Raw genomic sequence first — 25,125 nt, 5'->3', positions numbered from 1 at the left:
AATGCTGTGCCTTTTAGCAGAACAATCATTCTTGAAGGCTTAAATATTGCCAAGTGAGGATAATAAAGGGCATTTTGGAATAAAAAGGTGTTGAAGTTTTTGCAAAAGCAAACAGTGTAGTCAAAAAGTTCCCAGTCAGCATTTTTTTTTTTTTTTTTTTTTTTTTTTTTTTAACAGTTGATTTGCAAGAATTAAAACTTTGTTCTTCTTCATTCGTGTGGTATGACAACTTTTTTATCAGTGCATCTAATCGTTAACAAATGAAAAGGAGAAAACAAATACGAATTTTGCCGAAAATAGTTGTGAATCTTGACTCAAATAGATTCGAATTTTGCCAAAAACAGATGTTACATTTTCCGGTCCTTATCCATACCACTTGTAAACATCTGACTGACAAGTCAGAATGTGTCTCAACTTGACACTGCATGTCCCAACAGATCAGGCTTTTGAACAAATTACATCAAATGGTTGTAGCTTCAGCATTTACTGCTAAAAAAATTCGTTCACCACATTTTTTGGTCTCACTTCATACCATCTTTTTGTCAGACATTAACTTTTTGCTTCAGAGGCTAAAGAAGGAAACCACTTAGGGATCTGATTTTCAAGGCAGTTAAATGATAGCTCATTTAAAATATTTTCTGATCTGGATTTAAACTTTTAAGAGATGTTTCTGCTGCTGTGTAGATAAAAAGCTGTCTGGTCCCTATTTCTGTTTTATATATATACTACCCAATCCAATACTAGAACTATATGGAACACAAATTAAAATTTTTCAGTCAACTGATGCATAGAGTTCCCTCTAGCATAGTTACAGTGGTGTTCATAGTGTCATGATTTTTTTTTTCAATCGTGAGAATTTTCAGCTCTAGTTTTGCACACACTTTTTTTTTTTTTTCATATTAAACTGGCTATGTAAAATTTGGCGTGTGCATTCTTTGCCAATTCCTACAGTTTCAGCAATCGATCTAATACTCAACTGACCGTCCGATCAAATCAGATTTTTATCTGTTTTTGCAGGGTGTGAATCACTTTCACCGTTCTTTCAGCCATCTTAAAAAAGATTGAACCACTCGAAAACTCAACATACGTTATAAATAGTCCTCGCCACACACTTCTTCCATTAAAAGATTCGTTTCTGTTGCAGTTTCTCCAAGTTTCTTGTGAAACTCCATGACAGTTTGTTGCTCTATTACTACACTTATCATTTTTCTGACAAAACAAAATAATACCTCTTACACAAATGAAGACTATGGCCACACTGATATCTACAAGCCCTAGAGATGCCTCATTCAACTGAGACAGCTTCACGCTTCATAACTGTTGGTTATTACTCTACAGTGCAAATTGCAAGTGTACTTACTCTGCTACAGCATTAGTCCCCGTATTTTATAGGCTACCTCATATAATTAATGTTCCTTAGAGGTCGTCTACAAAAAGCGACACATCATGGGTAAGATGATATACTGAGATAAAGCTATTTGGATGAGGAACTGTAATGGTTTTAATTTGCCATCCTTTGAGTATCTAAAGCTCCATTACAATTTCAAAAAACACACAATATTACTTTAATGTCTCTTATAGGGGAAATGGTGACACTTTTAATTTTTTTTGTTGGTGAATCATATATGTTTAACCTACTTTGAACTCTGGTGGTGAGTGATGACATGAAAAACATTCAAATTAGAACACATCATTTCCACTTGGATGTCAACTTAAAGCAGATCTGGCCAATGTTCGCACTCCTGGAGTGCACTCACACTCCTGCTTAGTGCTCTGGCTTCCCCCACCACTGCACTGTACCGAGCAGCTATTAGTAGACCACTATTGCCAAAGGCTGCACAATCTGAAGCTTAGGAAGGCGTGTGTGAACGAGAGGTGAATACTGCAGCATTCTTTTATAAGCAAGAGTTTATCACACGTGTCTATTTTCAACTTTTTATTTTTCTACCAAAGCAATAAATTTTATTACTTAATTGTATCTAGAACTATGGTTTGTGAGACAGTTAAACACAGAGTTATACAGATTAAAATTGGTTAAATCCAAACACTGGCATGACTCCATCAGTTTCATAAGAGAAGAAAAAATGTTTGCACTCGTTGTTGAACCAAACACTGAAATAAATTTAGTGGCTTGTCTGTGCAGTCAGGGACATTGCTCATGGGATAACATTTCATAAAAGTCTTATAAATTCGTGGATTGGACAAATAGATTGTTGATCTGGGTACTCCACTGTATGTCTATCACCTCATGTCAAGTAATGAGGTACATTAGCATTGCAAAGTGAAAATGGTCTGACAAATAAATCGGAATCCCTCTTCCATTGTACAATGTCTTGGAATCTCGTTCAGGAGTAATTATGAAAAATTGCAGTTTCTGAAATTTATTCGATCATGTCTGATTTGTAAATGACTGGCTTGAGTTAAGGAAAATGTTTCATGTCGTGAACTTGAAGCAGATTTTTCCACAGGATTAATTTTTGTTTGATAGTTACAGTCTTGTCCGCCAAGTGTTAAGATTCTCCCTTTGCATTAAGACACTTAATGAATTCAAATAATTTGTGGTGTCAACAATAAAAGATTTTGTAACAACTCTTCTTATTTTAAATTTAGTTTTATTCCCTAATGGCCACTTTCAGTTCAGGAAGAATTCACCATTATTCATAAGAAAACAAGTTCATTGTATCGTCTTTGTGGCTGGTGTTGCAATGACAATCCAATAAATATTTTTCCAACTCATAATAGTGCAATGGTATATTAAGCTCTTTGTTTGGCCTTTAAATGATAGGAAAGGTAAGGCAATTCTGATTTGGTATTGGACAAGTGTATAGACGCCATAGTACTTCTAATGCAGTAAGTAATTTAATGTCAATAGTACCATCAGCAAACTACATGGTGTCTGACAGGGGGATTGTCCAGCTCTCGAAGCATCTAGCTGCAGCCTTCGTTATGCTCTTCCTCCTCACCTTTCAGCCCCCCTTGCTGCTGCACTCTAAGCTCTAGGTAGGAGCACGGCTGGAGCACTCACGCTCGCGGAGTGCTGTTTGACGAGGCCTGGTTTAAAGGATAGGTGAAATCTGTAGTACATTGCCTTAATCATATAAGTTTTCTTCATCATTTGCTTGGAACTACAATACTGTAATGGTACTCTGAGACTTTTTTATTAATTGTTGTTGTTGTGTGGTATTATCCTAATTTACTCTCAAAAGACATAAATGTCTACTTAAGTCATCTTATTCGTATGCCCCTCATTCCATCTCTTACTTTTAAAGTTTTGTTCATCAATCAGCTCTCTACTTTGAAGTAACTGGAATAGAGGGAGAAACCAGTGGCAGAATCGTTTTTGTGTAACAACACATTATTCATATGGTATAAATTTTATTTGTTGGTGCATTTCAGTTGATAAATATGTTATTTTTTCGAAAATCTCCCACACTCATAGCTTGTTTGTATATATTCTCGTACACCACGTACACTGGTGGAGATTATTTAATTTGTTTCTAAATTTGTTATGTCTTTGCTGTGCTTTATACTCTCTGTAGTAGTTCGTTATGGAGTATGTGTCACACACGTATATCTTCTTTTTAGTTATGCCCTTTTCCATTTCAGATAGTAATAACTCCTGTTTTGCTTTGTAACTCTGTATATCTTTCTCTAACAAAGCTGTCCAGTTATTCTTTAAGCACACTTTTTTATATGCACATATGTTGAGGATACAGTGTATCTAGAGATCTAAACTGTAGTGTTTATATATATATATATATATATATATATATATATATATATATATATATATATATATTTATATATTTTAGAGAGACGAGACAATTCATATGTTGCAAGGAATCATAGTTTCTTTCTTTTAGACTGAAATTATAAATACATCAATGTAATATGCTTCAGCAGCAATTTATTTATTTATTGAATTGCTTTGCCAAACTGTTGTGACTTGATTTTTGCACAGTTCTACATTTTCCCTTTAGAAAAAAATCTAATTTTTATGGAATTGTTAGGTACCATGTGTCCTCATGCAGAATTATGTTCAAATGTTTTCAGTTAATCCGATATGTGAGAAGATGCATCCTGATATTAGGAAATATTTCAGTAATGATGAAACAACATGGACTTACTCCGGATTGTCAGCTACAACTCAAGAACGAATACGAAGGTAAATAGCTACTCTCTTGTTTTTTTTCAATTACTGATATGACCATTGTTTTTATTATAATCATTTAGTTTTCTTTTGCTTTGTTATTTGTAGTTATTGACATTGTGATACAGTCACCAAGGTTTGTTTCTAATGAAATATAATATTGACAGCTAATCACTGAGAACACAATCACATTGTTGTGCATTAATACCATGCATCTGAAAAATTTCAAAGTTTTGTGGTTCCCTGTTTCAGTTTGCATATTGTGAAGCGAAGTTTAGCATAGTGACTGTCCTGTCAGTAAATAATGTGTCTTTTTTATTCTTACTGTAAGTTAAATGTGAGATAGAAATAAAACAATCAGATTTTCATTAATGTAACTGCATCTAAGGGCCAATGGAATATGGCGAGTTTTGAAACATACATATGCCGTTTGTTTTTCTTGCCTCTCCTTGTGTAATCCTCCTCTATAAAAAAATAAGCAGACTTGTTGTTGTGTACTGTACCTTTAGTTTTGATCTTTAAAAATAATGAAATATTTATCAAAACAACCTAGAACAGGATCTCCAGAAATTTAGATGGAGTCAATCTAGGAGAAGTGGTAGTCTTTGTGGAGTCGTTTTCAATAAATGATCAACCACATATTAAAAAATGAATAACTTGAAATTCTGTGTAATGAAATAATTATGTTATTTATGAAGTAAGGGTTCTATGTTTCAAAAATCGAACTGATTATTGTCTCATTTGGAAGTTCGCATCATCTTGACTAATACAGTCATACCTCATTATACAGAAATAAAATACTCCTTCAAAGAACCATCTTAAATATTCAAGAATGGTCATCAATCATGGCCCTCTGAATATGAAATACATATACATTATAGACTGACAATCTGCTTTGGCTGTGACTGGCTAGGTATCAGAGAGAAGAATGGTGAATGATTGGGGATCTTGTAATTATATGTACAAATGAAGGTTCTCTAAGTGATGTAACAGATAGTCTAACTTCTCACCAAATTGCCTGTGGCTCTGCTAAAGAAAATACTAGTTGAAGAGCATTGATATGTGATTTGAGAACATATGCCCAGATTACTCTGATCATTTGGCTAAAACCTCTTGTCACTCAGATGTTTTGTGGTTAACCGGCAGAGCATGAAGGCAATATCAGGTAACTGGCAGATGCACTTTATTTGAAATTGTTGTATTCTTTTCTGTAGATTCTGTTGAAAGATTATGAACAAGTTATGATGACTACAGGAAATATAAAATTTTGATGTAGCTCCTGCCTGTGTGATGATACTGAAGTGACCTTCTAATTCTTTTCCAGCTGTTTCCAGCAAATGATTGCTAAAGTACTTCAGTTTTGTCAGTTTGGATGGGATGGGATGCGATGGGATTTAACACTAAAATGGGACAAAAGGAGTATAAAGGATCAGAATGAATGAAGTAGTAGTAGTAGTAGTAGTAGTAGTAGTAGTAGTAGTAGTCGTGGTGGTGGTGGTGGTGGTGGTGGTGGTGGTGGTGGTGTGTGTGTGTGTGTGTGTGTGTTTTCATGTTCATACCATAACCTGATGCCTTTCCATACAGAATCCAGTTTTAAATTAATTTTTTTTCTATATGTTTATATTGATTTGTCCTAGGTTTGAATTGGAGACCAAGGCAATGCTGCAAAGAGACCTGACACGGCAGAGGCACGAGCAAGAGGAACGTGAGAAGGAACGTAGAAGAATCGAAGCAGAATGGCAGCAGGCTAAGCGAGAGCTTGAGGGGGATGACCCACTTGATTCTCTTGCAGACAATCCATCAGGTATGCTGCTGCTGCTGCTGATGATTCTCTCTCTCTCTCTCTCTCTCTCTCTCTCTCTCTCTCTCTCTCTGCTGTCCACATGCACTTATCTTACACCATTGTCCCATCGTGTAGTCCTAACAGCATTGCATTGTTCATGATGACACATTGCTCTTTTCTTTCATTATATGAATTTCTGTGTTCATTGAATTTGTTCTGCAGATGATCTTTATAGATGATCTTTATGTTTCTGCACATCCCTTCAGAATTTGTTTGTTTTAACCCTTCCATGTGTTCTAACGATATTCTCTGTCTGCAGTTCCGATCAATATTGTTTCCGTCATCTCGTGCACTGATGCTTCCTTTTCATTAAACAGAATGTACACTATCGTAAGAAAATTCATCATATATGAATAAAAAATAAGTTTGTTACAGGTTCTGTTATGTACCATCCAAATCGAGAAATTTGTTTTCCCCTACTTAGTTGCCCATTTTTATTTTGTTTTGCTTGTATTTATTCAGTTATCAGCAGTTGTGGTAAGCTATATTCACAGTTGAATATACATGCTCAAATGCAGTCAGTGTGGTGCCAGAGTTCTGAGCACAATCAATATTTACTTTTTTGACACTTTCTTTTTTATCATCATTGGGATAAATTTCTGTGCAATCAGTTCTTTAACTGTGGCAACAGATTATCATAATATAGTAACTTTCTGTGTTAAGAGCAATAATGTAGTGCAAAATAGTTACAAATGACTATTGCTCATAGAAGTGCTCATGAGACTTAGGACTTTACCCCATAATTATGTGGGTCGAATAATTTTAGAAGTCTCCTGCTGTTTATCTTACTCTGACTTCTCCTTATTATTCAGTTAATATTTTACTTCATTATTGCTCATATGACTCTTGTGATGGTTATTGACTGTTGACTTTCTTATTGTTGTCCACTTATAGCAGCAAATTAATTTACAAATTGACTGCCCTTAATTTCTTCTTTATGTTGAATTCAGCCTCTTTATATGTCCTTGGTGTGGCAGTTATGACTCTTCATCTAACATGGGTCCAATAACAGAAAGTAATGTGACATACTAGTTCTGTTGTGTGTAAATTGTTTAGCTGTTGCACAGTTATCAGTTGTGTGACTGGACATGTTCAAATGCTATAGATGTGATGGTTTGAACCCAGTTTCAATGTGTCATGCCTTTCAGTAGCAAAGATTTTGAAGGTTACGTTATTATTTTATTGGTGGCTGTGTGAAGTGAAATACAAGAACTCTGTGAGTATGTACTTACCACAGTTTGCAGTTTACCAATTATAATCATATTTGAAGCTTTTATATATATCATAATAGTAATGTACTTTTGTGAACCAAAAGAGTAAGGTTGTTTCAGTAAAAGTATTTAGATAATTAATTATTAATAAACAATGAAATTTAAAACATATGCATCCACATCTCCCAATAGTTGTTTCATCAATATCTACAAATGCACGATTACTCAGCAATTCACACTTCAGTGTTTGGCAGTGTGTTGATAGAACCACTTTCAAACTATTTGTCTACCATTTCACTGTCCTGGGAAAAATGAACGCCTAAATCTGTGCAAGCTCTGATTTCTTTTATTCTATTATAATGCTTATTTCTCCCTATGTAAGTTGAAATGTCATGAAATGATCTGAACAATAAAAAAGCCATTGTTGTAATGATTGTCACTGCAATTGGCAAATCATATCCATGAAGTTTTCTCCCCTACTTGACGTTAACACAAAAAGAGCTGTCTTTCTTTGAACTTTTTCAGTTTTTCCCATCAATCCTATTTGGTAAGAATTTAAAATGGTCATTCAGTCTTTGTTTTCCATATTTTATACATAATTGAAAAATACATTGATGTTCTTAACTAATCTTCCGTTCGTTCTTGGTAGAATAACGTTTTAATAAATGAAAAGCACGAGCTTGCTTGCGGTCTACAGTATATTGTAGAACAAACACAAACTAGTGTTTTTCATTTGTTATAATTTATGTTCGCAATGTAGATTATTCTGTAATCTTCTGTGTCTGAAAAATCAGCTTTATGATGATGATGATGATGATGATGATGATGATCTGTACATTATAGACAAATCTCAAGATAACTTGTGTTTTCTTTATGCTGTCTGCTGTGGTATATTTTAACTACTTCATCTATTTGCAAGTTTGCCCAGTAGTCAATGTATCAAACTTGATTGCCTTCATATATTCTGTGCTTAGTTATTGTTTTGATTGTATTTTGATACTTCAAATAGTTACTGTTGTTGTCTTGAAGTTCCTCCTCCTTTTAGAGATGACCCTCTTCAGAAAATGGAAGGAAATGAATGAACTTTGAAATACTTTTGGAGGTTTTTGGTGATGATTATTCAGATGATCCTAGTGAGAATGATGACCTGGATTACTGTGTGAATGACTTTTTATGGTTCTGAAAATGATTCCAGAGATAGTGACATATTAGAACTGTAAAGAAGCAGTGTTTTCAAGTGATTCTGACAATAATGATGATAGTGTTTTTGTTCTTGTGAGTGATCCATTTTGTCATAATGGTAACCATTTTGAGACTGCCAAAATCTCACATGGGTACTGACTATGGCACTGCCTGAGTGAGACCTGTGCACCATCTTGAATGTATTCAATGACCAACAAAAATGACATCTAAATCAGGGATTTTTTCTATTAAAATAATTGCTATGTCAGCTTATGTTTGCAAAAGACAGATTTCAAATCTGAAATTGGCACTCTTATTTTTATATAGGTGGAAATTATGAATATTGATGCATGTTTGGAAAAACAGCAGGTAAACATGGTAATCATACTGAATTATTAATTTATTTACTTTTTTATTGGTTAAGATGATGATCTATATTTTTTAGATATCACAAACAAAATTAAAAAGAGTGATACCTCAGTGCAATCTACAACAAGTCAGATACACAAAGCATCACCAGCAGCTGCATTTTTAACCAACACAATAATGCATCAGCAAGCACTTCATGGAGCCCTCACAGCAGAAAGGAACAATGGCAAGGAGACAGGCTCTACAGTTCCTTCAAATAAAAGTACAACTGATCTTCACCATAAAATGCTCAGTAATGACACCTCACACAAACCAGAAGCTTCTGGGTCTCACAGCAGGAAACTGAATGAAAGGTAATTATTTTTCATCTCTTCTGCAACTTTGTGTGTTAAACTTTACTGTCCATAGTGTGATGGACTTGAAATAATATGTTTGTTACATGTTTCACCCAAGACATTACATTAAAATACTTGCATTTCTACTGAGGAGTGATTTCTGGACCCTCCACAGCTTTGGTTTAGATTTAAAAAATTGCATTGGTTAGCAAAATTCAAAATAAATTATAATTCTTTTTTCATAGACTGAGTGGTTGTCATATCTCACACCATTATTTTTATTGGAGTCAGGTTTTTCTGTTATTGAGATGTACTGTTTCATACTAATGATGGGACAGTTGACTCTTTTTTAACAACTGTTGGGTCATTCAGTTGTTTCTTCATGCAGTCAGTTTTTCAGTTGAACGAAAGAACCAAATGAAACTGCAGCCATGTTAGCTAAAATTAATGTTTTCACTCATTCACTAGGTTAATGTGGTTTCAGTCAATACAAGACAACTGATGTCTGTCATTTGTGACCATTACACAAGTGTTCTTACTCACTGACGGGGTTTGAGTGGTTTCATTCAGTGTGAGACAACTAACTGACCCAAGTCTGTCGGTTGCAGATGTCATACGAGTGTTTTCACTCAGTCTCTGGGTTTAAGTGATATTATTTATGTAATTTTTTGGCCTTTTCAGTTATACATGAACCATAAGTAGGATTGTTAGTTTTTTTAGGGACAGGTAAAGAAAGTATCTCGTTTCAAGAAAACATGAATAAAATGTATATTTTTAAAGATAAAGTATTTTCAAAATGTGGGAATTTACTTAGTTAAATATGAATTTTCGTATTTGTGGCATTAGATATCAATTATTGGTTGTTTTTAAAAGTTTAATGTCTGGTGCTACACTGTAAATTTATGTGAACATTAATGAAAAAACACTTTTTAACACTTTTTGTCGAGTTGGTTTCTTGTCTGTTTATTCAGTATAAATTTTGCAGTTGATTTTAAACTATCTTCTGGTTAAGATGGACACCTGAAACTTTCAACATAGCTCAGAACTGGATGACATTGCAATTTTTTCATTTTCTTTTCTGGTATGTGGCATATAGTACTTGGTGTACCAATCTTACTTCCCCGTTTTTCCTGTCCATGTCGCAAATGTTTCACAGTTAAGAATAATTGCTGCTAAAGCTTCTGTGTGAGTTCAACTCTCTCTAATTTTTATATTTTCAGGCTTTTCACAAGACATACCATATTGGGAAGCAATATATTGGTTGTCTCAGTTGAAGAGATACTGAAATAAACCTGAAATTTATTACATATTGCTGTCGTAATCTCATAGAAATTTTTGACATCAGTTGAAAAATTTGAAACAAAAGACTAAAAAGCAGAAAATAACTGTTTAAAAACTTTTAAATACAACATGTTTTAAAAATGGACTAAAAAGTATTAAATAATACCTCGTAGCCGCATAAAGATTCCTAATGCCACACAGGTAGTCTTAATAATGATGACAATAATTGTCCAATTGAAAATGGAAAAGGTGGGGCGCATGAAGTAGATAATAGTAAGGATTGTAGATAGTAACTGTTGTTGAGAAAAATCAGAGAACAGTTCATTTCATTTGAAGTGCTATAAAATTGTTAGTGACTTAGGTGAACTGTCCATGCATCCCATGTTTTTGTTTCAGGAGTATCTGTATATTGCATTAAGGGACTAAGAAAAGTTGTTTAATATATTTTAGTCAATTATAAAAATGTATTGCATTAAGAAGTTTTTTACTTAAATAATTATTTTTAATTTAAATTTATTGAACCTCTGTCTGTCTCTTTCCACCAGTTAGCACCCAACATAGATAATTCTTTTTTGGTAAATGCTGAAGTGACGTGATCATAATCCAGAAATGATACAATATTTTTTATTGGTGACTTCATCAGTTCCATTTTGAGCATATAATGCTATTTGTGGAAGTATTTTTTTCCAAACAATATTTGACATCATTTGTTAATTTCCCTTGAATTTCTTTGCTAGTATCATAATATGAACCATCCTTGTACGAGGCGTGTTTTTTAAGTAAGTACCGTTTTGAAATTTAGAAAAGACATGCTAAGATATCTCAATAATTTTATTTTTACATGAAAGCCTGTACCTTAATCTACGCACTGATGCCATTAAAGTCTGATTCTTCCTTGTTTACGTTGTGTACTGAGTGTTTAAGATGCCTCCGATAGTCGTGAGCCCCACTGACTGTGAATTACGGGCTTTTATAAGATTTCTTAGTGCTAAAGGCCTAAAAGCAATTGATAATCTTCGTGAGATCTGTGCAGTTTACAGAGAAAACATTATTTGTGATAGAATGGTAAGAAAGTGGGTGAGAGCATTTAAAGATGGCCGCACCAATGTGCATGATGAACAGCGGAGTGGGCGTCCTTTGGTCGTTAATGAAAGTTTGGTGCAGGAAGTGGACAATAAGGTGAGAGAAAACTGACGCTTTACGATTTCTTCCTTGCTGGATGACTATCCTAATGTTTCTCGTAGTGTTTTCTTTCCTAATGTTTCTCGTAGTGTTTTCTTTCCTAATGTTTCTCGTAGTGTTTTCTTTCCTAATGTTTCTTGTAGTGTTTTCTTTCCTAATGTTTCTTGTAGTGTTTTCTTTCCTAATGTTTCTTGTAGTGTTTTCTTTCCTAATGTTTCTCGTAGTGTTTTCTTTCCTAATGTTTCTCATAGTGTTTTGTAAGGCATTGTGACCGAGCACTTGAATTACCAAAAATTGTGCACACATTAGGTACTGAAAATGTTGACGGATGTGCACAAAACCAAACATTTAGACAGTGCATCGACTTTCCTTCAGCGGTACCACAACAATGGTGAAGATTTCTTAAGCCAAATTGTTACGGGTAATGAAACATGGGTGACCTACGTCACCAGAATCAAAGCAGCAGTCCATGGAAGTTGAACAAGGGCATAGTTTTGCTGCTGCAAGTCAATGCCCGTCCGCATGTGGCAATTCAGACCAAAAATCTCATCACATATTTTTAATGGGAAACTCTAGATCATCCTCCGTACAGCCCCGATCTTGCGCCCAGTGACTACCATCTGTTCCTGCACTTGAAGAAACACCTGGGTGGTCAGCGTCTTCAAGACAATGACGAAGTCAAAAGAGTGGTGATGCAGTGGTTAACAAGTCAGGCGGCAGACTTCTGTGAGGAGGGTATTCAAAAACTGGTACAACATTATGACAAGTGCCTCAATATTGATGGAAATTAGGTAGAAAAGTAGATTAAGGTACAGGCTTTTATGTAAAAATAAAATTATTGAGATATCTTATCACGTCTTTTTTTAATTTCAAAATGGTACTTGTTAAAAAAAAACACGTCTCATATATCACAGTGGATTTATCTTGACAATCACGTCTTACTCAGGTATATGGTTTCTTCCCTTCATATATACATATATTTATGTAATAATCAAACAATGGAAAATCCAGGATGGAATGTAACAATACCAGAGAAGGAAACTTGCTACTCACCATACAGCAGAGATGCTGAGTCGCGATAGGCACAACAAAAAGAATCACACAATTGTAGCTTTTGGCCATAAAGGCCTTTGTCAGCAGTAGACACACTGTTTTCAGTTCTGTGAGACTGCAGACGTGTGTGCAAGTTGCGTTTGCGTGAGTGTGTGTGTGTGTGTGTGTGTGTGTGTGTGTGTGTGTGTGTGTGCGCGCGTCTACTGCTGACAAAGGCCTTTATGGCCGAAAGCTACAATTGTGCGATTCTTTTTGTTGTGCCTATTGCAACTCATCATCTCCGCTGTATGGTGAGTAGCAACTTTTGTTCTCTGGTATTGTTGTATTTATGTAATAGTTAAGGCTCACCTGTTTTCATCAGGCTTTTAATACATGAGAATCATTTGCAATATTATTCGTTTCCATTTAAGCAGTACAAACGAACAAAATACACATATAAATTTCAAACTCCACAGCATCTTAAAACACAATAAATTTGACATGCAAACAAAGGTTACCTCAGAGGTAGTCAAAATGGTTAACCAGCTCAGCATTCGCCTAGATGAGCATGAAGAAAATGCGTAAAAAACTACACTCAGGCTGGCTGGCTCAAACGATTTGAAGTGACGGGGTATCAAACCGAGATGGCTCTCATCTTCGCAAGCCAGCCACATGGCAGACACACACACTTTTGAAATAATATCTTAAAATTACTCAGCTGTATTACATTATAACATCTTTTACCCATGTCCGAATAAGCTGTGAGCATACTAGCATGATGTTACTATGAGCACAGATAAATTTCAATTAATTAGCATGGGGGAAAGTTATAATTTTGCAAATTGGGTTTCCCTGAATTGTTCTTGGCTCTGAAGGCATCAAGAGGTTTACTGGAGGAATTTTTATACAATTATCTGGGGAAATTAGATTGATGGAAGTAAATAGATCGTAATAAACCTTAGTTAAAATTCATTAAATGAGGACTGGTCCATAAGCAGTTTCTTCATTTTAGTTATTAAAAACCCAGAGGCAAGAATGCTTAGATCCTCGTAAACACACATAGGATCTTTACAGTTTTGATCACATATATTTCAGAAACAGGAATAGTTAGAAAGGTGTTACTTATCGGTTGGTCACCCCCAGCAGGTGGTACAATGTGTGGAATAGTTGGTACAGACCAGGTACCACACCCAGGTCATGCAAAGCCCCATTACATTGTTTTCTTTGGCCAGGATCTGCAGAAACTGTAAGCTTGCATCAGAGTAGCAACAGCACACGCTAACGAGAACACGCTAGGCCGGACATGGAACTGAAATATTGTCTAGATATCCCATGTGCTACAGATTGCACAAACATTGAAGGTGACCACCATCCCCCCTTCCCCTTTTTTGTGACAGTTGCAATTTTTCTAGCACTTTTTTCTGAAGTTACGCAGGACACTTGTTAGTTCCATATTTAACAGTTGAGGAACCATTCACCCCATATTAGATGTTAGTTTCAGCTGTGTTATTATGCTGCTACTGGAAGGGTATTTTTCCAAATAAGTAAAGTATGAAGCTGCGACAAAACACAGTTTATTATAAAAACTATGAAAGCAATGATAGTGAGTAGAGTGAATCATTATGAAACTTGAGTTGAGGGTTTTCATATGATGTTGAAGAATACAGGCATGCTGAAGAAAATTTACAGCACTGATAAATACTGTATATCTGCTCGCCTTGTAAATTAGTTTATTTATTGAAACAAATTAAAGTGGCAGTTTGCATTTATTACATTTAATTAAGACATTTTTGCAATATCAAAATTTTTAATGCGTCCTGAAGTTGGATCATTAAAATATGGTCACCTTAACACAATGAACTCTGTTAAGTGGATACCAGAACCTTAGGTGTGTATCAACATCATGCCACAAATTGCACATTTCTACCTCTCCCTATTTCTGAAATATATATGATCGAAATTACAAAGATAATTTTGGAACGACCTGTATTTTTCATACTTCTCTATTGAAACAATGAGAAGCCACCAGAAATCAACGATCGCATACGCCATGATGCCACCTTACCCGCCAGACAACAGAACATTTTAAATGTCATTTGCCTTCTACTCATCAAGCTGTATTAAAGCTGACTGAATTTACATTCATATTCCTTACTGCAAATGAGCACTACATTTGAAAATGAATGTCTATATACTGCACTTTCACAAACCCTTGTTACTCTCGTGCGTAATTTATATCTGCTGATTGGTAGGAGGCGCGCGCCCTCTGGCATTGTCAACGCTGAAACTCAAGCATTGAAACATTCCTCTTCTCATATCCCCACTCCCAGTGGCACATCATAGCCATCTGCTTAATGTCTACAGACTGTGCGTGTCAAGGAAAATAAGCCATTTTGACTTCGATGTCCGGGGTTTTTGAAATTTTTGTCCGGGGTCAGCATTAATGGAACACGGAGCAACTTAATCCACAATATATAAATCGGTTTTAAATGATGAAAAGAAAAATAACTCCATTTTGTATATAATTAAATGAACATGTATGGTGCTTATTTTAACTTTGGCATACCCCCCTGAGATATGACTTCACTTACTCCTGGAGGGGGGGGGGGGGGGTGGGACTACCCTACCATCTGGTGGTATGATGTAGCGCTGCTTTAGTTCAACTAATGAAAGTTCTGGAGGCTGGCTTCTCTCATAAAATGAAGGGATAGCTCAGTCAGCTAAAACATCAAAGAGTGGTTTCAATTGAAAGAATGAATACATGGTTCAGCCTACAGAAAAACTACTAGCTTGAAAAGAAAGAATGAATTCTGACTTATTCAGTCAGGGTGCAAAACTACACTGGTCTCCGATGTTTTCACTTGGTTGCTCTCACAAACTGCTTCGCTCAGGGTGAAAGGGAAGGGGGGGGGGGGGGTGGTGTAATCCAACTGATGTGTGAAACTACAACCAACTGACTCACTCCTACAGACTGGTTTCATCAAAGGAATGAGTGTGTAATCTAACCAGCAGAACAATTGTTTTCATTTGGTTACTCTCATAGATTAGTTTCACTTAAAAGAATGAATGAATAATTCAACTGATACATAAAACTAAAACAGAATCAGTCTGTTGTTTTCCAACAACTGAATGAATCAAATTTTTTTTTTCATTCTGTTGTTCACTATTTCATACACAAAATGTTTTTGTCTCTTCACCCTCCCTTCTCCCCAACTTCTCTAACCGAGTGAGGTGGCGCATTGGTTGGCACAATCTTATTGTTGTGTAACTGACCCTTTAATGCATAATTTTGTTTAATTAGTTTGTAATTTCACTTGCATGAAATGTTTTCCATGTGTAATTCTGTGCTGGCTCTCTCTCTTATCATTGTTTGTTTTCGTCGTAACCCATACAGCTGTTTTTGACTTTGCTAGTCTGAAGAAAATTTCTGTTTTTGTTTTGTTTCAGCCAGCCTCGAAATTTATTGAGACGCGGCAGCTCTGCAGAGAACCTGCAGGCACTTGAGGAGGTTTCTCAGAAAGGTGTTATTAATAGCATGCTCAAGAGACTAAAGACTGAAAAGGAGAATGTAAGTTCTATTTGTGCAGCATTACATGTAAAAAGTGGGGAGTGAGTGAGGCAGAATAAAACCACAATTTGAAGCACATCATTCACCCTCTCTTCCTACCCTGCACACACACGTATCAGTTTCTCCACTTCAAAGAAATAAAGTCTTAAGCCTTAAAAGAAAAAGTGTGTGTGATATATGAAAAAAATAGCAAATTCTTAAAAATATCTCTGGTAGGATGACGATCTTTCAAGCACTCGCATTCTTCTAGCTGATCCCTGAATTTGGATAGTGGAATTCCTGACATCCCTAAAACAATGGAAATGGTTCCTTTTTAACCTGCATAAATATTTTCATATTTCACTTAAACACATCCTTTATTTTAGTGTAAGTTAAGGCATTCAAGTTGGAACTCAAGTAGGACTCGTGGAATGACAATTAGCCAGATGACCAGTGTTCCAGTATTGCTCATGCAGTGCGTAAAAATTCATAGCTGCCACTGTACTTCCTCCCCCCTATCTGTAACTATGTAGACAGTACAAGGAAGGGTCTTTGCATTGTGCCATAGTTTTAAAATTCTGACCTTATCTGTACTCGCATACGGTGCCTTTTATGTTGCTGCTTGGTGTTGCATTCATACTACTTTCATCTGTCAATAAGAGTCACAAGGGAAAAATAAGCCAAAAAGATACATCGTGGTTGTGTCCTAATTGTGATGTTGCTCTCTGTATGTGTGTGTTTTCAGAACATACAATTCTCAGGCAAAATATGTATAAGAATGGTATGTCTAATTGCCCCCCCCCCCCCCCAAGGAATAAAAACATGATTAAGAAAAAAAATTTGTATGTCTGTTAATTTGAATGTGTCATAAGACAATCTTTAGGAGTAGATAAACGAGGTTTCATCATTCCAAATGACACACCACACAGATTTATTGCATTTATAGTTCCAAAGCTGTGATCTTGTTAAAAACAGCAATCCAGCTACTCCAACCAAAGTGACTGAGGCCAATCTCAAGAGTGATAATCCCTGTCTTTATGCCAATTGTAATGATAATTATTTAACATGATAATCAATACATTATTTACTTATTTCAGCGAAAAGAAAAAGAGAGAAAAAAAAAAAAAATATACCCTACGGGTGATTGTTGCTCATGCTAACTCGTTCCTTAAACAGTAGACTTTCATGTACACTCCTGGAAATGGAAAAAAGAACACATTGACACCGGTGCGTCAGACCCACCATACTTGCTCCGGACACTGCGAGAGGGCTGTACAAGCAATGATCACACGCACGGCACAGCGGACACACCAGGAACCGCGGTGTTGGCCGTCGAATGGCGCTAGCTGCGCAGCATTTGTGCACCGCCGCCGTCAGTGTCAGCCAGTTTGCCGTGGCATACGGAGCTCCATCGCAGTCTTTAACACTGGTAGCATGCCGCGACAGCGTGGACGTGAACCGTATGTGCAGTTGACGGACTTTGAGCGAGGGCGTATAGTGGGCATGCGGGAGGCCGGGTGGACGTACCGCCGAATTGCTCAACACGTGGGGCGTGAGGTGTCCACAGTACATCGATGTTGTCGCCAGTGGTCGGCGGAAGGTGCACGTGCCCGTCGACCTGGGACCGGACCGCAGCGACGCACGGATGCACGCCAAGACCGTAGGATCCTACGCAGTGCCGTAGGGGACCGCACCGCCACTTCCCAGCAAATTAGGGACACTGTTGCTCCTGGGGTATCGTCGAGGACCATTCGCAACCGTCTCCATGAAGCTGGGCTACGGTCCCGCACACCGTTAGGCCGTCTTCTGCTCACGCCCCAACATCGTGCAGCCCGCCTCCAGTGGTGTCGCGACAGGCGTGAATGGAGGGACGAATGGAGACGTGTCGTCTTCAGCGATGAGTGTCGCTTCTGCCTTGGTGCCAATGATGGTCGTATGCGTGTTTGGCGCCGTGCAGGTGAGCGCCACAATCAGGACTGCATACGACCGAGGCACACAGGGCCAACACCCGGCATCATGGTTTGGAGAGCGATCTCCTACACTGGCCGTACACCACTGGTGATCGTCGAGGGGACACTGAATAGTGCACGGTACATCCAAACCGTCATCGAACCCATCGTTCTACCATTCCTAGACCGGCAAGGGAACTTGCTGTTCCAACAGGACAATGCACGTCCGCATGTATCCCGTGCCACCCAACGTGCTCTAGAAGGTGTAAGTCAACTGCCCTGGCCAGCAAGATCTCCGGATCTGTCCCCCATTGAGCATGTTTGGGACTGGATGAAGCGTCGTCTCACGCGGTCTGCACGTCCAGCACGAACGCTGGTCCAACTGAGGCGCCAGGTGGAAATGGCATGGCAAGCCGTTCCACAGGACTACATCCAGCATCTCTACGATCGTCTCCATGGGAGAATAGCAGCCTGCATTGCTGCGAAAGGTGGATATACACTGTACTAGTGCCGACATTGTGCATGCTCTGTTGCCTGTGTCTATGTGCCTGTGGTCCTGTCAGTGTGATCATGTGATGTATCTGACCCCAGGAATGTGTCAATAAAGTTTCCCCTTCCTGGGACAATGAATTCACGGTGTTCTTATTTCAATTTCCAGGAGTGTATTAACTACTGGTAGGACCTTTTAGACATGTTCAGTATATGTACTCCATATTATACTTCCATGTATTCTGTACACGGCTTTGTTGTATTTTTCAAGTCCTTGAAATCTTCTAGTTGCAATTGGCACCGGTAGTCTCAGTTATATGTGCAAATTTTTTGCTCATGACTCTGTCGCAGCTTACACAGTTGTTGCTCTGGTCTTAATGCCTTTGCTAAGACTGATTTGGCACTAATTCTGCTTTCTGTTATCCATTTCCTACTGATTGACCCACTGATTTTGAGCTCATATTCTTACCACATTGCATTACAATATCATTGATATATTACACCTTGCCAGAATCATGAAAATGTGTACTTTTATTTAGTGTAGGAATATTACATCTTGGTTAAAATGGAGCGACATAAGCAGTAATATTTAAGATAAACCACTCTTTCTCTAGCTTTTTTCAGTGAGTGTCATCTTTAAGGACAAATGAAAATTGGACCATAGTTAAGAGAAAAATTTCCTTTGGCACAGTTTAGAGGTACAACCTTGTTCTATTTACAAGCGGATTTCATTATTTTCTGACTACTTGTTTCTTTGCTATAACGTCAAACCTAAGATGCTGTGATTCAGCTCACCATTGTAGCTATTGCAACGGAGATGTAGGCTTCGTGTCTATCTTGATTACAATAATGCATTCACTGTGCTGTTCATAGTAGTTTAATTGGATTCCTGTTTTCTTATTTTTTTATTAAACCTACTCCTGTGTTACATCTATTTGATTTTGTAACTGTAACCCTGTATTCACCTGATCAGAAATTCTATTCCTCCTGCTACAAACTTCACCAGTTCCAAATATGTAGCTTCAATTTCCCAATTTAAATGTTCTAACCTGCCTGCCCAATTAATGGATTTTGCATTCCACACTCCAGTTCATAGTATAGCAGTTTTGCTTCTACTCATAATGATATCCTCCTGAGTAGTCCCCACCTGGAGATCCAATGGGGTAGTATTTTACCTCCGGAATAATTTACCCAAGAGTACATCATTATCATGTGACCGTGCAGTAGAGCTGCATGCCTTTGAAAAAAATTATGGCTTTAGTTTCCCCTTGTTTTCAGCCATTTGTAGTACTAACACAGCAAAGCAGTTTGTGTTGATGTTACAAGGCCAGATCATTCAGTCATGCAGACTGTTGCACCTGCAGTTACTGAAAAGGCCACTGTCCCTCTTCAGGAACCGCATGTTTGCCTGGCCTCTCAACACATCTTCTGTTGTGGTTGCACCTGTGGTATGGCTATATGTATCACTGAGGCACGCAAACCACCTCACAAATGGCAAGACCCATGGTTCATGAGATATGACATTAAAAATGTTGATGCTTACTAAGACTGCAAGTCTACAAATATATGCTAAGTTACTGTCAACATTTCCCTCTCTTTTTTACACTCTGTTTGAAAGTATGTGCACAGTTTTTAGTTTTCCAAGTATCTTTCTTGAACTTGAAAGCTCTTCAAAAGTTCTGAATCCATGTTTTAATTACTCATGTAGACAGAATCAGTAAACAGTGATGAATGTTAAATAGTTACAGGAAGCGTCATGCATAGGTTCACAAGGATTATAGTTTTTACAAAATTCTTTTACACCGTGCATTTGGTTCCTGGGAACCAATTGCTTGGTTGTTAGCTGCCAAACAGTAATGGATGTGTAATGTGGCAAACAGATATGCCCACCTATGTCCCAATGACCTAGCACAATTCATGCACTTCTCAAAATCACTCATTCTGCCTCACCTTGTATCTATTTGCAAACTAGTGAATTTCATGCAGGGTAATTATTGGGTTGATCATATTTTATTTGTTGTTTGCTTCTCTCTGTGAAAAATGTTCAAAGGTGGTTACTCCACTTTGCATACCATATGAACATTTCTCTTAAAAGTTCTTGTATTTCCTCTACCAATATCAAAAATAGGTAGTTATTGTTTGTGAGTTTAAGCTGAAAAGGTGCAGCACAATGCCTGTAATCTAAAATTGGATGTGCTGCAGTGAGATTTTTAAGAGCAGCCTGAAATATATTTTAAAATGAGAATTTCAAGTTTTTTATTTATAGATTTGTGGCTTTTGGTACAGGTATTCCTTATCATAACTCATTCACTTGTTGTTCAGTTAAATCTTTTTTCATATGTATCCATCTGTGTTTTGCACATAAACTTTGATAAGAAGTATTCTGTATTCCTGGAAATGTGTCAAAAAATGTATATGATGCATTTGGAATGATATGGGTAATTTGTAACATAATACATGTGAAGTACTCAACTTTCTGGGTAGCAACTCATCGTTTCTGCTGCAGGTGGAGCTATCTCAGCCCCTTACATCTCTTCGTTGTGGATCTCTGGATTCGTTACATGAAACTCACTTGACTGAACATCCCACTGCAAGTGACATATCTGATGATGGTAAGTTGTTGTCGTTGTTGGGTTTCAAAAAAGAAAAGACATATTTTCTTCATGAATGTAATGTAATTGTGATGTTTCTAAAATGAATCAAATATGGTTTAAGACTTACTGTTTGCAACAAGGCATCAAAACAGAAGGAGCAATTATATATTCTTGCAGCATGTAGAAAATTAAATAACGAAATGGTATATATTGGTGAGCTTTCTATGAAAATATCAGATTGGATGCAGGTTTTATCCAATATTTGTTTGTTTTGTGTTTGTTCATAATTAAATTCTGAATATTGAAGTCACTGCTTCCATTTGCAGGCATTAATAATATACAATTGTTATATTCAAGTTTATTTACTCATATTGTACTATCATTGGATTATGTTTAAGTACCATAGTAGCCTTGTTCGCTGATATGTGCATGCAGTCTGGCTTTTGCAGCCCAGTCACACGAATTTCACACTTACAAAAGGCAGGGTCAAATGTGAAAGCAGCCATGCTATTTATCAGCTATCTTTCCCATTCTCTGTCATTGTTCACACCACTCCTTCCGTGTCCAGACCACGTACTGCCTTCTCCCATCACTAAACTATTCCTCACTTGCCATGGCATGGTAACTCTCTCTCTCCCTCTCCCCTCCTTCTCTCCCGCCCCCCCCCCTCCCCCTCCCCCACACTCCTGCCTTGTACTACCCATTTCTTGCCTTGTCTTCCTTTCCCTACACCCTCCCCTCGTCAACCCACCCAGCAACTGCTCTCAGTAATGTTGATGCTGCCATGATAGTTGTGTTTGGGTGCCTGTGGAGTTGTACATGTGAATATGAGTACTTTTCATTAGAAAAAGAGCAAGATTTTAAACATATTCTCAGAGAATGCAATATTTTAATTTCCTCACACAGGCAGTAAATTTGTTGAGCACATGTCACATAAACACAAGTATATCTTTTTTAATGAAATATTGATATAAACTAAGATCAACATTTCTTTCTCCTCTTCATCGTAATGAATGGAAGAAAATAAAAGAAAGAGAATGTGGGGCAGGGGGGTAGGGGGAGGAGAAGGCCTATCATATTGATCAACAAACTGTAATTAATCTTGGCATATCAGCTGTCCATTCTTCATGTGATAACAGTTAATAATCATTTGCGTGGAATGTGCTCTGTGATCCCATTGAGAATGTAACCTTATAACAGTTCTTAAAATTTCATATTGTGTGATGCAGTTTTACACAGTCGCATACTATACACAGATATACATTTTGCACAAAAACATTGTAAAATGACATTGGGATGTCTGACCTTGGCGCTGAAGTACAGACATTAAGACATTTACCTGTAACTTGAAAACGGTGCAGTCATAACTGTGATCGTGGTTCAGTGAGCAACTTCAAATCTGAGTATCTCAGAATAGTAGTTGTAACCTACATCCTCAGTTATTTGCTGGATGTATTCCAGTTAATAATTATTAAATGTTATTGATCTCTCTCTCTCTCTCTCTCTCTCTCTCTCTCTCTCTCTCTCTCTCACACACACACACACACACACACACACACACACACACACACACACACACCAGGCTTAATTCATTGATTGTTTTAACACCATGTGTGATGTAACCTTTCTGCACCAATAGGACTCGCTGCTAGACGCACTGAAGATGGTTACACTGAAGCTGAAATCTAGTTAGGTCTAGAATAAAATACAGATTGATACATGCTGTTGGCTCTGTTCATTCCTGGTTATACACTTATGTAATGGTTATATAAGCCACATACATTTATCTGTTTTAGTGTACTATAATCAATTTAAAATATTTCATGCCAGTCATCAGATGATTGAATGTCCAGATATCACTTTCTCTTCTGTGGCTGAATTCTTTGCTTGATATTCTTATTTATCTAGTGGAAAACTGGCTGAACAATTTAACATAAATTATCAAGCACTATTCTCACTTATAAGGAAAAGAGCAATAGGTAGTGCATTTTTATGATATTTTTACTAGCCTGTTGGCTTCCACCATTTGTGAGCCAGATGGGTTGTTGCATTTACTTTCTGAGCCCAATCTTTGAAGCTAAACATCACTTCCACTATGTAACCATTTGACAGGGAGAATGTTGGCATTATACAAAGTATGAAACCATTAGATTAAGACATAAATCAGATGAACAGACATCTGATGATGAGGATGGAATGACTGTTCACAGTATTACACAGTACACATCTTTATTTACTGGGCAACAGCAAAACTGGACTATTCATCACTTGGAAAGTATTGATAATTGTGCAACATTACTTTCATCGAAAAGCACGGACGGAAATCAGATCCCTTTTTTATTAAAGAAAGAAGCATTGCCAGAATAGTTCATTTTTTTCATGGGATTAGGTTGGTGGTTTAGCAGTCCATTCTTCTTTTGTATACATTGCCATTTGTATATTTCACATTTTACACAACTTAATTTCTTATATTCATCCACAGACACAGTGCCTTCAGAATTTCATCTTCATAGCTATCAGTAAGGTACAAGACATTTTTATTCCTCCAGTTCCCCACCCCTACCCCATAGACACAAAGTTGCACTCACATTCAAAGTTGAAGCAGTAACTGTTAACAAATTACAATAAAAAATAGGTTTATTGAATGCTGTTTTCAGTATTATGTGAACATGAACATGGATTAATTGGATTTTGTTGGAACGATTGTAACTTCTGTTGTTTTATTTGTGAAGTTAAACATCTTGCATATATTGGTTTTCACTGAGATTAAAGATTCCACTAAAGAGAGCAATTTGCCACCTCCCCCTTTTTTTTATTAACTGTGTTATCAGAACTTTGAATGTGAATGCAAATTTGTGTCTCTGGGCCTGGAGTGGGGAATTGGAGGAAGAAAAATGTCTCCTACTTTACTGATAGGTGCGAAGATGAATTTTGAAGGCACCATGTCTGGAGACAAATACACGAAATTAAGTAGTGAAAAATGTCAAACGTACAAATGGTGGTGTCTACACATGAAGAATGGATTTTGCAAGCAACTGAAGTACAAACAAGCATTTCTCTGGAATTGTAGGAAAATTCTCAAGAGCTGTCATTAAAAAAAATATCGATATGAATTGATTTCCTGTAGCACTATGAATTTACAAATTGGGTGTGTCTACAAATCTAATGCAATGCAAAGCAAGTGTTATAACTCTGCAAATACCCAGCGTGCACTTCCATTTAATTAATGAAACTAAAAATCCATAAAAATTTTAGGCATCAGACGGTAGTGTTATTTTGTCTTTAGCTTTCTGTTACATTTACTTCGATAATGTTGATAAAAGTACATTTCAGAATACTTTTGTCGTAATTGAGCATTGAGGCACTATTATTCTCATTTTTGCAAGATAAGTAAGAACTCAGTAGTTGTCCAGGATGGTAAGTGCCTCTCTGTGTAACATGTCCTGTCCAATAACTTCTATGTCTGTCATTTGACTATTTATTTATTGTTCCGTGGGACCAAATTAAGCAGAAGTCTCCATGGTCATGGAACGAGTCAATACATGGAATTTCAACAATGTAACACTGGAATTTGCTTAATTTTTTAGCTCTTCCAGGAGCTCCTCGACAGAATAGGAGGAGTGAGCCATGAGCAAACTCTTCAGTTTAGACTTAAAAGAGTTTGGGCTACTGCTAAGATTTTTGAGTTATTGTGGTAGGTCATTGAAAATGGATGCAGCAGAATACTGCACTGCTTTCTGCACAAGAGTCAAGGAAGTGCATTCCACATGCAGATTTGATTTCTGCCTAGTATTAACTGAGTGAAAGCTGCTAACTCTTGGGAATAGGCTAATATTGCTAACAACAAACGACATTAAAGAAAATATATACTGTGAGGGCAATGTCAGAATTCCCAGACTAATGTATAGAGGTCAACAAGAGGTTCTCGAACTTACACCACATATAGCTCGAACAGCCCGTT

General features: G+C 37.0%; 1 protein-coding gene across 1 annotated transcript in view; it reads left to right on the top strand.

Annotated features, from left to right (window-relative positions):
- Positions 1–25,125, top strand: part of LOC124606066 — a gene marked incomplete at its 5' end in the record, with an annotated part of 619,082 nt that overhangs the window by 561,730 nt on the left and 32,227 nt on the right. The window contains 5 exons of the mRNA XM_047138029.1: positions 4,054–4,165; positions 5,788–5,954; positions 8,832–9,108; positions 16,033–16,153; positions 21,077–21,182. Coding sequence (XP_046993985.1) covers positions 4,054–4,165; positions 5,788–5,954; positions 8,832–9,108; positions 16,033–16,153; positions 21,077–21,182 — 783 coding nt within the window. The remainder of the gene's footprint in view (positions 1–4,053; positions 4,166–5,787; positions 5,955–8,831; positions 9,109–16,032; positions 16,154–21,076; positions 21,183–25,125) is intronic.

Source organism: Schistocerca americana, chromosome 3 (assembly GCF_021461395.2).
Source record: "Schistocerca americana isolate TAMUIC-IGC-003095 chromosome 3, iqSchAmer2.1, whole genome shotgun sequence".
NCBI lineage: Eukaryota > Metazoa > Arthropoda > Insecta > Orthoptera > Acrididae > Schistocerca > Schistocerca americana.
This window is presented reverse-complemented; position numbering and strand designations above follow the sequence as displayed.